At 45.9% G+C, this 15,585-nt stretch overlaps 1 protein-coding gene across 5 annotated transcripts in view; it reads right to left on the bottom strand.

Annotated features, from left to right (window-relative positions):
* RGS14 (regulator of G protein signaling 14) overlaps nt 1–15,585 on the bottom strand; it is a 161,801-nt gene that overhangs the window by 99,837 nt on the left and 46,379 nt on the right. For 4 of the 5 annotated variants that reach the window (XM_069244481.1, XM_069244482.1, XM_069244485.1 and 1 more), the window contains one exon: nt 15,505–15,526. In XM_069244481.1, the coding sequence (XP_069100582.1) occupies nt 15,505–15,526 (22 nt within the window). Of the gene's footprint in view, nt 1–5,170; nt 6,110–15,504; nt 15,527–15,585 lie in introns of those variants that run through there. The other variant, XM_069244483.1, reaches the window with a different exon arrangement.

The raw sequence follows: 15,585 nt of genomic DNA, 5'->3' as shown, positions 1-15,585 counted from the left end.
TTTACCCCAAATATTTAAAGGTATGAGAGGCCCACTGCATTCCTGTTGTAGCTACGTCTAGTTCCTGCCCATCTCAGCTAACCAAGAAGAAATAAGCCTTAGTAGTATTTGTCTTAAGCCCAGCAACCCTTTCAAACACATCTAGAAGGTGCATGGTAGGCCCTAAATCCGAAGTCCTGCTGTGGACATATGATAATAAATTGTCCCTGTAAAGTGATATAATATGAATCCATCCTTTAGTGGGATGTTTCTGGTCTCCCCACCCTCTGCCTTACCGCCTCCAGAAGTTTAATAACAGTAGCAAAAAGCAGCGGGAAAAGGAGGTAACCCTATCACACTCCATGTTATATAAAATATTGTTGAGATACATACCATCTGGTTTTTACCAGGGCCACCACATTAGAGTACTGTACTGTAATCTATTTAATCCAATCCACCCTCAACTTCATTCTGTCCATAACCACCTCAAGATAATTCCATTTTACAGGGTTGAAGATATTTTCAAGGTTGACAGAGCCATTCATTGCATCAGGGAATAAGGCTACATTTGTCACCTCTAGAATCTTAAATAGCACCTGAGATTACCCAACGTGTTACAGGCAGGTATGAAATCATTCTGACCCCAGTGAATCAAACCCTGCAGATGCTGGTATAGTCAAGTTGCCAAAACTTTACTAATGATTTTCAAATCCAGGTTCACCATTGAAAAGGGTCTATATGAGGAAACAGTGTCCTGATTCTTTCCTGGATCAAAAAGTGGTACCATTAAGGCTGCCCTAGTTGAAGCTGGGAACTCACCCTGCTCCCAAGCTGCTCCATATACCTTTACAAAATGTGGTACCAATCTAGTGGAAGAACTTGGCTTTTTTTAGCAGCTTATCATCCCCAGTGGTTTTAGCCCTACCCATGTGTGTAAGGGCTTGTCTAATTTTATTTTCTATGATTGGCCCCCTCGAGTCTCTCTGCTCTCTGAGTCCAACACACTCAGATGGGCCTTGTTAAAAAATGCCTTCACCTCTTTCATTAGTGCCTGGTCAGTTTGAGCTAATAGAGCCCTATATTATTCTTTGATGGTGTCATTATCTGTAACTGGAAGCATAGTATGGGACCACTGGGATCCTGTATTTGTGTGATCAGAGACCCTCTACTCTCTGCAGCACCAACCAAGCCAGCATCCTCCTAGGCCTACTGTCCCCTTCATATACCCATTGGTGTACTCTTTGTAATTATAACAACGAAACTTCTGGATTCTCTGAATATACCTCTCCCTGCTGCCAGCTAGTTTATTCTTAGTAGTCCGGGCCACTTCTATGTCTAATTCCAACTCATGATTGATTTTGCGGTTGTCCATCTTCTAGCGCCTTCCAGGCTCCTACTACCGTACATAATTAGCTACCTCACACCACCATCTTAAACACCTCCCATTCAACCATCACATTGGATGCTGTACCTTGGTTACTGCCAAAGTATTCTGTAATCATCTTCTCAAATAAAGTATCAGTTGTGGGGTCTTCTCAGTTGTACTCCCACCAAAAGTGAATTATGGTCCTACAATGTTCTGCCCAGGTACTCCAAACTCACCACACATTGACTTAACAGACTAGAGCAGAACACTGCATCCAATCACATGTGAACATCATACATACTGGAGTAAAATGAGTATTCCCTACGGTGTCTGTATTGGAGCCTCCAAACACCCACTAATTCCCAATCCGCTGTCCATCTAGTAAAGCCCTTCACCACTTTAACATACTGAGCACCTGCCAAAGGTGGCATAGAGCAAGCTATGTGCGCATCTCTAGCACAGTTAAAATCCCCTCCAATGAGTGTAGAGGGCCAAATCAGCAATGCAAGGAATCGTAACTGCTTCTGATTAAGCACATGAATACTGACCAACAATAACTCCTGCCCATCTAACTTACCTGTCACCAGCACATATCTTCCCTCTTTGCTACAGTGTGTGAGGCAGGGAACAGGACCTCAGCCCTGATGAGCCCCCCCCCTCACACTTTCAAGAGATGAGTACACTTTCATGACTATCTGGCCCCTCCATCTCCGTTATAGTCTACAGACCACAGTCTTAAGATAAGTCCTTGGAGGAATGCAATATGTGTACCACTTCTCTTCAAGTATGCAATGATCATATGCCTTTTAGTTGCCAAGCCCAGCCTTTTTACATTCCATGTAATAAGAGTGCTCTTATTCTTCAGTGACAGAGGGAATCTATCTTGCCACCCTGTCAAGTAAAATTCAGTCAGGTTGCCTATTTGCCTCTTTGCCTGACCATGCAAGTGTACGCCCCTCCACACAGCATTACCACTTGATAGAATCATGACTGGATTCTCAAAACTTAACATCAAGAGCCAATAAAACCCTTTGATGGGTAAAAATCACCATTTGAACTAGTAATAAGTCACCACTAATCAGGCGTTGTTGCTTCCAAGGCACCAATGCAAGGCACATGGTATTTGAAAGTAGGATATGTAGAAACTTTACGCTAACATGTCCTACTGTACAGTGACTAGCACCCAAAAGCTATTTTCACTGTGGCAGACCTAGCTGTCCTGTGCGGAAAACCAGAGTACAGATTAAAATCCTAAACATGTATCCCAGGAACAGGACTAGCTATAAAAATAAACAACAATTTTTATTAATTATTAAAAATCCAATTATATGGGGAAAGCAGATTGTTCTATGAGACATCTGTCTCTGGGTAATACATATAATACATGGGGTGCACTTCAAAGGGCAAAACAGGATGCCAAGGCAATTGTCTGCTTGTTTTCCTACCAGACTCCTGTCTCTGGTCTTATTGGGTCTACAGTGGTTAGCAGAAACTCAATATTAGTTTTAGATGTGAGAGGATACTAGGATTACTATAGTACACCACAAACATACACACTGAGCTCTCAGAGCCCACGTTTAGTGTGGCCACACACATTCACCAGCTTCAAAAAGCCCAGAGTGTGCAGGGTTGGCCCCAGGAACTAGGTTAGGGTGTGCCCAAGAGCCTTTTCCACCTGCTGGTTCGTGGCAGGCATAAATGTGGGACATCCAGTGACCCGCTTCAGAACACTCACAGACCTAAGGAAGAACAGTAGAGGATGGTACCTGCTATCTGTGACCTGAGAGGAGCCCTAAAGGACTTGGCATGCTGCCTTTTGTACACAGGACAAAGAGGTGGACCAAAGGGTCATATGGTTGACCTCCTGTTCATGCGACATGGACACAAGAAGCTACAATGGGCTTTTACAACAACTGACCAGTGGCAACTGGACCAGGAATGGAACCTGCTGTTGGAATCTGCCTAACACTCTGAGACTCCCAAATGCCTCCCCGGAGTTTCTGGGGTGGGGTGGGGGAGGGACTTTGTAAGTGTACTCTTGTGGAATGGGACACAAAGAGCTAAAGTCAGAAGGTGCAGTCTTTGACCAGGACAAATGTAGTTGGTGTACCTGACCTCTATGGTCTCTTGTACTTAGCTTCAAATGTCACTTAGATCCATGTCAATCAAAAGCTTTGACTCATTGGTTCTTTGAGCTTTCTGGAGCTGCTCCCACATAAAATTCACATCTCCGGTTCCCTTGATTGGATTTTTGTCATTTTTGTGTTATTTTGATTAATCGTTTCTACTCTATTTTTCTAATTTAGTTTGGGTTATTTATTACTTTGCATTTCAATTTTATTATTGTTTTGGTACTGAAAAATACTTTGCACATTGTCCTAAGTTAAGCCTGTTTTCTATGTGCCACAGCTACCAGGGGGTTGAGCTCAGGCTAATTTAGTTTATTTTAGGGTTCACCCTGACCAGGATTGTGATTATTACTTGAGGCGGACAGTCAGCGGCAGGGAGAGGATGTGGCACATAGACCAGAGCTGCTGGCTTTGGAGCTGGGGACCCAGGTTCCAGTCTTGGTGTTGGCTCAACATCCTGTAATTCTGGGCAAATCACTTAATCTACCCATTTCTCCAAAACAAATGAATGTGTTCTTGTGACATGTAACTGGTGCTCATGCAAAGCAATCCAATAACTTCAGGTTGAGTTTGTGCTATATAAAATTGGAAAAAACAAATACCCCAATACCTTTCAATACTTTCATTAAAAATGGAAAAGCTGTGATTGGATGAGAAACCTTCTAGTTTATTGGCTGAAAATTACACACAGGACCATATCTAGTGGCTGAGTGGTGCTGTCTGCTAACTCAAGGGAACTGTCATCTGGCGGTCTGGTCAAAGGTCTTTAAAAGCACTGTTTCTAAGCACTTTCATTCTTTTCAGTTAAGGGAATAAAAGTGTAAGAAGAATGCAGCGAGAAAAAAATGGTTTCTGATTAGTCCATTTGCATTTTGGTGTTCAAGAACGTCACTAAGAACATTTTGTTTATTCTTTATTTTATCCTTTAGGATTCTTATTTGCTTGGTGCACGAAGACGCAAGGTTCGTTTTCACTTATTTTCTTTTTACTTTGCAAAATATAAATCCAATAAATAATGCTTGCAAACTATGATTACACGCCCGCTTTTATCATTATTTACGTTTTCCCCTTCAGAACTATGCAACTGTATACCTTTATCAGAGCCTGCAGCTCACAGACAATGGGTACTTTTGTATGGGCTCATTGGAGAGCCCACAAGACTGTCCCCCCAGAAATGTGTTGTCTCCTACGTCCCTGGGAGACATCTCACCAGGCACTGGTGCCACTGCCCCTATGCCATGGTAGCAGTGCCAATCTTTGAATGGAAATGTCTGCATGCCTCGCACCACCAGTACTGCTGCTTTCACACAAAAGGTGCAACTATTTTGCAACTGCAATCACTTTTGAGATCTGCGTTTCACCATTTGGTCAAAGGTTGAAAAGAGAGCCCCCGAAGATAGGCCCATCATGAATACCTTAACACATCTAAGTACAAGGAGCTGGCAGACCCTACTTGGCATCTACGCGCACAGTTGGCCCATCACTTCCCCGGCCCCTGCAGTCTCGTACCCCGCCTCTGTGGCCAACCACCCGCCTCTTCAGTGCCCTCCACATCTCAGCGATTGTCGAGGCCGGACCGGGACAGAAATAGAAGGGGTCCTCAATAGCTAAAACGTGACCACGCTTGCAAACCGAGAAGTATAGTTGTGTTCGCAAAGTATGGAAAACGGCGCGCATGTGTGCTTCTCGTACTCACCCTCGGAGCTCCTTCCAGACTTCGGGAACCCGAAGCACACGAGGCTGGAGAGATGAAGCAGGGGCGAGGGGGACATCTTCTGGGAATGGCGTCTGGGGCACGGGTCTCGCATAGTCGGGGCACCAAGGCGGCCCTAGGGCGAGGGTGGGGCTCGGGGAGAGATAACGAGGCAGGGGCGAGAGCGAAGAGACCAAAGAGTCAGAGACGAGAGAGAGGGGAGATGGGAAGGGAGCGTGATAAGGACAAGAAGAGGCAGACCACGTCTGGAGGGGAGAGGTAGAAAAGGTTAGAAGGGAAGACATGCGATGGGGCAGAGAGACGGGAAGAGAGTGAACGCGGAGAGTAGAGGCAGGGTAAGTGAGAGAAGACGGAGGGCCAGGGAGGGATAAAGTGAGCGAGAAGGCGATGAAAAAAGGAAATCGGGATGTCGGCAGAGAGCGAGAGAATAAAAGAAATTAAAATAAGGGAGGAAGAAGAGATGGGAGACGACGAGTGAAGCAGCGAAAGCTTCGACGGAGCCCTAGGAGAGCCGGCCTCGGCCTCCGAGAAGCTGCGTAGAAAGGACGGCAGCGAGGAGCAGGACGTGGGGTGGAGGGGTGCAATATCTTCACCCATCTCCGAAACGGTGCAGGAGCAAACAATAGGTGTCAGACGGCAGCTGGTCCGGGCGGATTCCGCTCTCAGGCCCGGGGGGCTGTCAGGCGAGAGAGAACCTTTGTTGCCATTCCAGGCTCGGGGTTAATGACCAGGGGAAACAAACCTTCCATAGTGACCACCTCTGTGTTTGGGTTTGGATACATGTTTGTTCAGGTCTCTCAGTCTGCCCGACTGTGCCCTTCAGTGCGGGCGGCTCAGGGAGCACGTAGAGTAGGACTGTACGGGTCTGACTGGAAGAAAGCGTCCCGAGAAAGGAAAGTGGCTTAATGAGCGAGCGACCCTGGGGTGGGGGGCGTTCTAGGTGTGTCTGAGGATGAAGCAAAGACCAGAAAGGGGTGGGATTTAGGAATTTTCTAGCAGGGTGACTCGATGATCTAATTTCATCGAGACACCATATTAAAAGCCTGGGCATTTTTGTATCTAAAGCATATTGGAATAGTCGTGTTAATTGTCTACAATTGGGAAAATCATCTAGCAACAATTATCTGAAAAACAAGCATTAGCAAAGCCAGTAGGCCTCACCTATGTGAGAGGTCTTGGCCTTGTTGGAGTGCGACGGAGTGGCATTGTGTGGTGTGTATTGGACTGTGGTTGCATTGCGTGGCGTGAAGTGACACTGTGTGGCATAGAGAGGCATTGTGTGGCGTGGAGTGGCACTCTGAGGTGTGGAGTGACAGAGTGGAGTGGGATTGTGTGCTATAGAGTGACGTGTGGCATTGAGTCCCATTGAGTTGAATGGTACTGGGTAGAGCAGAGTGTCATTCCACAAAGCTCTTCAACGCCTCCTCAAGGATAGTAAGTGCTATTTAAATATAATTATTATTGGGTGGGGTAGCGCTGAGTGTAGTGGCATTCAGTGGAGGGGACTGAAGTGAAGTGGCGCAGAGTGAAGTGGCGTGAAGTGACATTGTATAGAATAGAGTGGTGGGGCATTGTGTGGCTTGGAGTGGAATGGTACTGTATGGAGTGGAGTGGCATTCTGTGGTGTGGAGTGGCATTCTGTGGTGTGGAGGGCTATTAAGTGGATTGAGGTAGTATTGTGTGGAGTTGCATTCTGTGGTATGAAGTGAAGTACAGTAGCAGTGATTGGAGGGGCATAGAGTGGCATTCTGTGCCATGGAGTGAAGTTTGTGTGGAGTGGAGTGGCACAGTGTACCTAGGAGAGCACTGTGTGGACTGGCATTGTGTAGTGTGGAGTGCCATTTTGTGGCATGGAGTGGCACTGAATGGTGGTGAGTGGCATTGTGTGGCGTGGAGTGACACTGAGTGGTGTGGAGTTACATTCTGTGGACTGAAGGGAGTGGCACTATGTGGAGTAGAGTAGCACTGAGCGGAGTGGCAGTGAGCAGTGTTATGTGGCATGAGTGGCACTGTCTGGTGTGGATTTGCATTGTGTGGATTGAAGGGAGTAGTACTGAGCTGAAGCTAGTGGCACTACCTGGAGTTGAGTGACATTGTCTGGAGTAGAGAAGCAATGAGTGGAGTGGAGCTTTGTGGCTTGGAGTGGCAGTCTGTGGCATTGTGTGAAGTGGCATTGTGTGGTGTGGAGTGACTGTGTGGCATTGAGTGTCACGGAGTGGCATTGTGTGACATGGAGTGGCACTCTGAGGTGGGAAGTGGAGTGACACAGTGTGGCATGGAGTGGGATTGTGTGGAGTGGAGAAGAGAGACATTGTGTGGCGTGGAGTGGCAATGGGTAGAGTGAAGTGGCATGCCGAAAAGTGCTTAGATGCCTCATCAGGGGTAGTAAGCACTATACAAATACAGTTACAATTGAGTGGAGTGGCACTGAGTGGAGTGAAGTCACATTCAGTGGAGTGAAGTGACACGGAGTTGCATTGAACGGAGCGCATTGTGTGGAATGGAGTGGGAAAGCATTGTGAGGCGTGGAGTGGAATGCCATTGTATAAAGTGGAGTGACGCTGTGTGGCATGGAGTATCATTCCATGATGTGGAATGACATTGAGTGGGGTGGAGTGGAGTAGAGTAGCGATGAGTGGAGTGGGACTGTGTGGCTTGGAGTGGCATTGTGTGGCATGGAGTGGCATTGTGTGGCATTGAGTGGCATTCTGAAGTGAGGTGAAGTGACAATGTGCGGCAGTGAGTGGAGTGTGATTGTGTGGAGTAGAGAAACACTGTTTGGTGTGGAGTGGCATTCTGTGGTGTCGAGTGACAGTGTGAAGTAGCACTGAGTGGGGTGGAGTGGTATTGTATGGCATGGAGTGGCACTGTGTGCCATGAAGTGGAGTAAAGTGGCACTGACTGGAGTGGCGTGGAGTAGCAATGTGTGAAGTGGAATGGCACAGTGTAGTGTGGAGTGGCACTGTGTGATGTAGAGTGCCACTGTGTGGAGTGGCATTGTGTGGTGTGGAGTGGCATTCTGTGCATTGAATGGAGTGGCACTGAGTGTTGTAGTGGTACTGAGTGGAGTGGCATTGTGAGGAGTGGAGTAGCGTGGAGTGGAGTGGCTTGGAGAGGCATTGTGTGGAGTGGCATTGCGTGGTGTGGCGTGGCACTGTGTGGCATGGAGTGGCACTGTGTGGCGTGAAGTAGCATTGACTGGAGTGGCACAGAGTGGCAATGTGTGGCATGGAGTGGAGTTGCACTGAGTGGCATGCAGTGGAACAGTGTGTCTTGGAGAGGCAGTGTTTAGTGTGTAGTGGCATTGTGTGGCGTGGAATGGCACTGTGTGGCATGGAGTGGTATTGTTTGGTGTTAAGTGGGATTATGTGCAGCCGAGTGGCATGGAGTAGAGTGGAATGGTGTGGATAAGAATTGTGTGGATTATAGTGGAATTGAGTGGAGTGGGATGAAGTGTAATTGTGTGGCTTGGAGTGGAATTGTGTGGAGTACAGTAGAACTGTGGTGCAAGAAATTGTGTGGCATGAATTGTAATTTTGTGAAGTGGAGTGAAGTTGTGTGGCACTGAGCGGAATTGTGTGGCATGGAATTATGTGGAGTGGAGTGAAGTTGTGTGGCTTGTAGTGGAGTTAGTGTGGCACGAAGTGGAGTGGCAATGTGCAGCGTGGTGTTGAGTGGCAATGTGCAGTGTAGTGTTGAGTGGCAATGTGTGGAGTGGCATTGTGTGGTATGGAAAGTTGGACGAGTTGCCCTATAGTGATTCAAACCCTAGTGCTATATAAATGCAAATATAATGAAATATGTCACTAATTATCTTGACCTACGATCAATGTAAAGATTTGATGCCTTTGATAAAATGCAGGAGCTTGTTTTTTTAAAGACAGAGTACGCAATAATGGTGTGTGGTTTTCCGGAATTGCAAGCAGTCCAATTTTTGGCAAGTAAAGAAAAACTTGATTGGCTCAGGATCTCGACATTTCGTTAAATAGTGAAGATAGTGGTACATAGTAAGTCTTGTGGTGTAGGATTGCTGTTTACAAATAAATCCATTTTAGACTGGGAGGGGTAGAGGGCGAGGGAGCAACATATATCATGCTGGTTGGGGATAAAGAAGAAGGAGCCTGGTGGGGACACTGAAAGAAATAGTACCTCATTCACAGCACAACCAGGGGACAGACACTAATTAAGATAAATCAATCCATGCTCCACACAAAGAAAAGGAAATGACGCCTGGCACGCATTGACCGATTAGAAGGCCACAAAGATTAGTGACAATGATGCCAACAAATGGTAAGCAATTGGGGGGTCCAAGCCCTATACAGTAAACAATACCACTCAAATGACTTTTCGGCAGGCGAGACCTAAACAGGAATGGAAATGGGAAGCGCCAGTAACATAGTGTCACCTGGTAACCAAACCTTATGTGGTCAGTGGTATGATGCGGGTATGTCCACAGACTGATTTGGTTAACTGGTAATGGGTGACCTTGAGAAGGCCTTTGGATAGAGTTGCCTCCTTTTGCCCAGCCAGACATGAACAATGCTATGATAACCTTCCACCAGGCTTGAACATGGTCTAGTCTCAAGTAGACAAACTTTCACTTTGACTCAAACAAATATTTATCCAGACTCAAACACTAACGGATCCCTCCAATACATGTGTACCTTAACACCTGAACAGATAATCACAAACCTGAATGGGTGAGTCACATAAGAACATGTGGCATCCCTAGGTCTTTGGCCAGAGAGAGTGATGGTCCTGGACAGGTCTTCTTGAACTAATAGGTGTGAGGGGTTAAGGCTTGCCTCTATGGTCAACAGATATAGCGGGTTGCCTGGGCATGAATTATAAAAAAGCAGTAAGGTAGTGAATTTGACTATCTGATACAGTCCAGTTCATCTTGGACTGGTCCTAGCCCTGGTGCTTGACTCAGTGGCATACGTCTTGAAGCAAGATAATGCAAAATGGTTTATAAGGTTGTGTGGAAGGTTGTTTGGGAGGTTTCAAAAGTGAGGTTTTCAAGGACAGTGTTCCATAGCATGACTCTCCACATGCAAAGGTGCCTTTCTACGGTATATTTCAGCATAGTTGAAACCACAAATAGGAAATTACCATTAGAGAAGCAGACCTCCCAGGACAGGTGACATCATTTGACTACTTTGACTTGTAAACTCACTGTTCTTTTCAGCACATGAAATAAACAGCACATTGAATTTTAGGGCCAATGAAACATGGAGGTCTCCATGTTGATTTTTGGTGGCTTCTCCTTACCTTACAGATAAGGTTAAGTTTTGTAAGTGAACGAGAGAGAATTGGGGCAGCATCCACAAAGAGCACAGTCATAATTGTCCACCACTGCGGCATGATGCTGCGCTGACCAGCGACCCAGCGTGGGTGCACATACCCCTATGCAAGCAAGGAAAATAGCATCCCTTTTGCCTTGTTTATTAATAAAAAACATTAATAAATGGGGTGCAGTTGGCACCTCACCCTCTGGTCCCTAGTGCCTCTGCACTATTGATAGCTATTCCTGTGGTTCTGACAGAAATGGAAGTATTATGTAGATGGTATTTCTATAGTTTTGATCTAGTAAAAGGGCAATGGAGCTCTGTACAAGGTCAAGCCAAGAATAAAGTCAAAGAGAGATAGGAGGGGTAGTTGGTTTCTAGATGATTAGTGCATTGTGATATAGGAAATTCTTCAACACCTTACTAAACTGGACCAGTGTTGGGGCAGTCAAGATGTATGGAGATGTCGCTCCAGATCATTGGTGCATAGACGCTGCCATGTTTCTTCTTTCTTTACACTTCCTAAAGTCTAGTCAGTTTTCCTGGCTGTGGGTGTGCTGGAAACCACCAGAGATGGTGAGCTTGTCTGTAAGATGAGCACCAATGTTATTTGTGATAACTCTGTAAATGATGCAACTGATTGGGAGGACAGTGTGAGCCAGAAAGGGGAGCCAACGCATTTTCACTAGGATGGGTTGAAGTGATCATATTTCTTCAGGCCCAGGATTTGTGTTGTTAACGTTGCCCTAAGTGGGAAGGGTATATCCAGACGTGGGTCCTTTGCTCACTGTGCCACTGGATTCAAGCTAGCCTGACTGATGAAGGGTGATATCCTGAAACCGGTCCCCGGATGCTTGTTTCCAGTCCAGGAAAGACCTGGCAGTTCGGGCTGGACTGTTCCCATGAGGAACAGGGTCAAGATTGATTTGCATATGGCCTGGGTCCAAACAGGGGTGGCATGGTGAGCAAAAGAACGATGGATTAAACCCAGATCTGTAACTGGAGGTGAGTGTTTGCATTGTCCAGCACTCCGTCCATCATCCTTTTTTGTTGCCCAGGATGAGACTGTGGCATGTCAGACACCAATCAAGGGGTTTCAATGTGGAATCTTGGAATTCATGCAGCCAGGCATTACCAGCATTCCTGATCCAAGAGCACAAGGGTTTCAAAAGCAGTTCTGTAAGAGATGGTTCAACTTTCTTTAGCAGTGGAAGCTGGTACCAGAGGGTCTTTTTTTTTTTGTTTTTGTTTTTTTTGTTTTGGGCAATGTGTTCCTTGAGTGTGAGGTTGGTGTCGGGGTTGAATCCAAGTGACTTGGCATTTGGTACAAATTGGGGTTTGAAGGTGTCAAATTTCATGTAATTGAGCCAGGTTTTTGCAGTTTGCTGTTTGTTGTTTTTGGCAAATAACAGGAATTCTATTTTGGGTTGAGCCCTAGGTAGGCTCTAGAGATCGAGGTCTGGATGATATGCAGGAAGTGTTTGAGGTATTGAATATCTGAAGCAGAGGACACTTCCAAGTGCAGTGGTGTATCATCGCAAATTGATGAATCCTGATGCTGTTACCTTTGAGTAGAGCATCAAGCAGCTTCCTGTAGAGGTTGGAGATGATGAGGGACAGCATACAACCCTGCAGGACTTTGCAGGTGATAGAGAGTTTTTTGGACCTGGAGGTGCCCATGTTAACAAACTGGTGTCAGATGAAAAGGAAGATGGAGAACCTGTGAAGGACACTGCCAGTGAACCCCATTGAAGACTCTAGGGTGGGGGGCGGGTGGAGACTGTCAGCAAAATCAGGAGACACAGGGCATCCTCATCTGTGGTCACAAGGGCATCATCTCCAATATGCTTGGTAGTGGTCTCCATTTTGCAGCGTGATCTGAAGCCAGATGGTAGATGTGGAGATAGTTAGCATTAATGGGACCTTGGTGTTGAACATAAATTACTTTTGCAATGATCTTTCCAATGAATGGTAGGTGAGTGATGGGCCAGTAGTTGGCAAGGTCAGTAGGTCTACTGTAGGGTTCTTTTGGAGTGGGAGGATCTGGCTTGTCTTCTTGGATGATGCCTTGGGTGAGGCAGGATTGACAATGGTAAGCAGGGGTGAAAGAGAATGCATTGATGAAGGGTGTGGATAAAGCATCATCTTCATAAGAAGTGGTATCGAGGGAGTCAAGTATGATGGCTAGATCTGCAACAGATAAGGTTTTGAGGTGTGACCACTGCCAGATTCTACGGTAAGGGGGTGGGCATAAGAGATGAAGCAGGCTTGTTGTTCTCAAAGTGATGTCAGATTTTGATGTGTTTTTTTCACTGAGTAGGTTGATTGCATTGCACCTTTCTGTGGAGTGAAGAATACAAAGGTCTGGCAGGAGGACGTATCTGGCACAGTAAACAAGGCTGATGTAATACTGGCTTCAGTGACAGAAATCATCTTGAGAAAGTGAAATGGAGCCTGACGCTGAAGCTACAGAATGGGCAACTGATGTGTGGCAAGGGCCTCAAGTTAGCTCTGGTTGAGTAGTGGCATACTAACTTCCACCTTTTAATGTGGAAGAGACCTTTGGTTTAACTGAGGATAATAGTTTTGAGCACTTCCCAGGTCAGTAGCTCAGTCAACCAATACATTCACTCTCTTGATCTGTGTTTGACCTCATGGTCACAAGCTAGAAACCCATCTGGGTCCACTGAGCCTTTCATGCTTCTGAGGTTGATAAAATGAGTACCATTGAGTTGGGTAACAATAAAAATCTGTTATTTCCACAGATCACAATATGGTGACCAGAATATCGAGGGACAAAGTATCGAAAGATAAGCTTGTATACATTTTCAATACGTAACTCCTCATTTATGTACCGCAGTGATATATATCTTCAAGGTACTTACCTTTGGGGTTAACAGTAGTAAATCTATATCTCCCTCTGTGCACTTACCTCTTCGACATTTTGTCCCTCAGTATACTGGTTGTGATATTGTGACCCATCAATTTTTTGGCTTTGCTATTCCCTATCATAATTGTTATTTCAGCACCTAGAGTCCCACGGCTGTGGGTGAAGTGATATTCAAGGGAGGCTTAGAAATATGGCTACTTCAAGGAGACATAGCTATACTTCAACACTTATAACATTAGAAGCAACTAAGATCCTTAGTCCACTCTGTCGAATGTGGTCAAAGGATTCAAAAGACAATTGAGGTCTGCAGGATACAATGTCATTTCTACATGGGGGGACATAAGCACTGTCTTTTTCTGATATGGGAACTTTGGTCATCTAACAAGAATTTTGTGCTTAAGATGAGCAGCAGCACATAGGAGGAACTGCGGGCTAGCAAAACCTCAACTAGCAATGAATTGACTACAGAGATTAGTTTTATCTTCAATCCACAAGGTGAGGCAGAGAGGCTTCTGGTGAAAGTCTCTGGGCTCAAGAGAAGTCAAGGGGTGCCTCTTGTGGCAGAAAGACACGTGCTGTATTGGGATCAGCAAGTGTGTTGATGTTGTGAGGGTTTTTGGGTAAGCTGAGTAAGGTATGTCAAGGTCAGCAGGCATGAGGATGGCCTCTAAGAGCATCTGAGTCAGTGGGTTTGCAGGACGTGGGAGGTGGTCAACTTGGCTTAGGACTGAAAATGGTCTCTGGAGTCAGTGGGTGGGTAGGGTCTGAAAACATTACAATCAAAGGAGGAAAGTGGATTGTGAAATAAATCTGGGATCGGCTGAGCCAGTGTAATGGATGTGGGGTAAACAGAGTTAGAGGGCCTGCAGAAGTCTCTAGAAAATTGTCATGGTGCTGAAATGGAACCACCTGGTCATCCTACTTAGTGAGAGCCTCTCAGTAAGTTTGAGTGGGGGCCTGGTCTATGGTGGTCTTCTGGGTTAAGTGTGTGTGTGATTGTGTGGTGGCCTCCTGGATGTTGGCTCGGGATGAGTGAGCAAGGCAGACTAAATTCAGTGGTTATGGGGGAATGGGCCTGACAAGACCTCCGAGGAAATCTTGTTTGGGATGCACCAAGTGCTCTAATGATAAGTGGTATGGAGGGCACCTTTAAGTGCCTCTTTACATCACTGTTGTGAGATGGACAAAGGCCCTGGGTTGCTTCTGTCTGGCATGGGCTGGGGAGTGCCTTCTGATTAGCAGGGAGCAGTTTTGGAGGGCCCCTAGGGTCAGACTTTGAACATAGACTCTCATAGTTGTGCTCTGGGTTTTGAGTTAACAGTGCTCTTGTTACAGGGTTAGAAAGGATGTGCTGGTCTCCAGCAGGCCCCATAATCTGTCTGCTTGCCACCTTTGGAGGTTGTCTGTAGTTCATTTTGACCCAGAATATTGTGGTAATCGGTTTTGTGGCCATGATCATTTAGTAACTTTTCACCTAATATATTTGTCATCCATTGGAAAAGCTATTACCCATTACTATGCCAGAGCCAATTACTTTTTAAGATGCAGTGCCATTTTCTGGTGCTGACCCACTATCTGTCTCACAGGTATGTTAATGTTGTGTATACTTTTGTTGTTGATGTAGTGTTCAGACAGTTTATCTGTGTGTCATCTGTATAGATGTGTTGCTCAATCTCTGAAATTCTGGTAGGTGCCTGTATATTGCGAATTGTACTAGAGAGGATGTGGCGTCCTTCAGAATTCTCTATGTAATCACAATTGGCTACCATCCCCTCTGCTATTCTGTGTTTTCTCTGGCTGGTGAATTATTTTAGGAGTCAATTGATGGATTGCTGTGGCTCTCCTGCTATCAAGTGCAGCTTCTCGGGTGGGGTGGAGAGCTCCGCAGATTTGAGGCCCACAAAAAGACAGGTAATGGGTGAATTTTGGGAAGGACTAGCCAAGGGCAAATTGGTCACAAAGTAAAAAAGAAATGATAGAGGCTGCATGGATTTTTGAAGTCCACTATGCCCGTTGCACGCAACCATTCGCTATCTACCACATGGTTTTCCACAGTATACCACACATTCCCTCCTTAACTCCACCCAGAGGTGGGGTGAGAGTCTGGATCCCACCTCGATGTCCAGGTCTGGACTTACCTCCATCAGACGCAGCCAACTTCTAAAAGAGAAAATAGAGAAAATACAATACCAGTGAGTCTTTTGGGTAGCAGTATTAGT

Source organism: Pleurodeles waltl, chromosome 7 (genome assembly GCF_031143425.1).
Source record: "Pleurodeles waltl isolate 20211129_DDA chromosome 7, aPleWal1.hap1.20221129, whole genome shotgun sequence".
In the NCBI taxonomy this organism is placed as follows: Eukaryota; Metazoa; Chordata; class Amphibia; order Caudata; family Salamandridae; genus Pleurodeles; species Pleurodeles waltl.
This window is presented reverse-complemented; position numbering and strand designations above follow the sequence as displayed.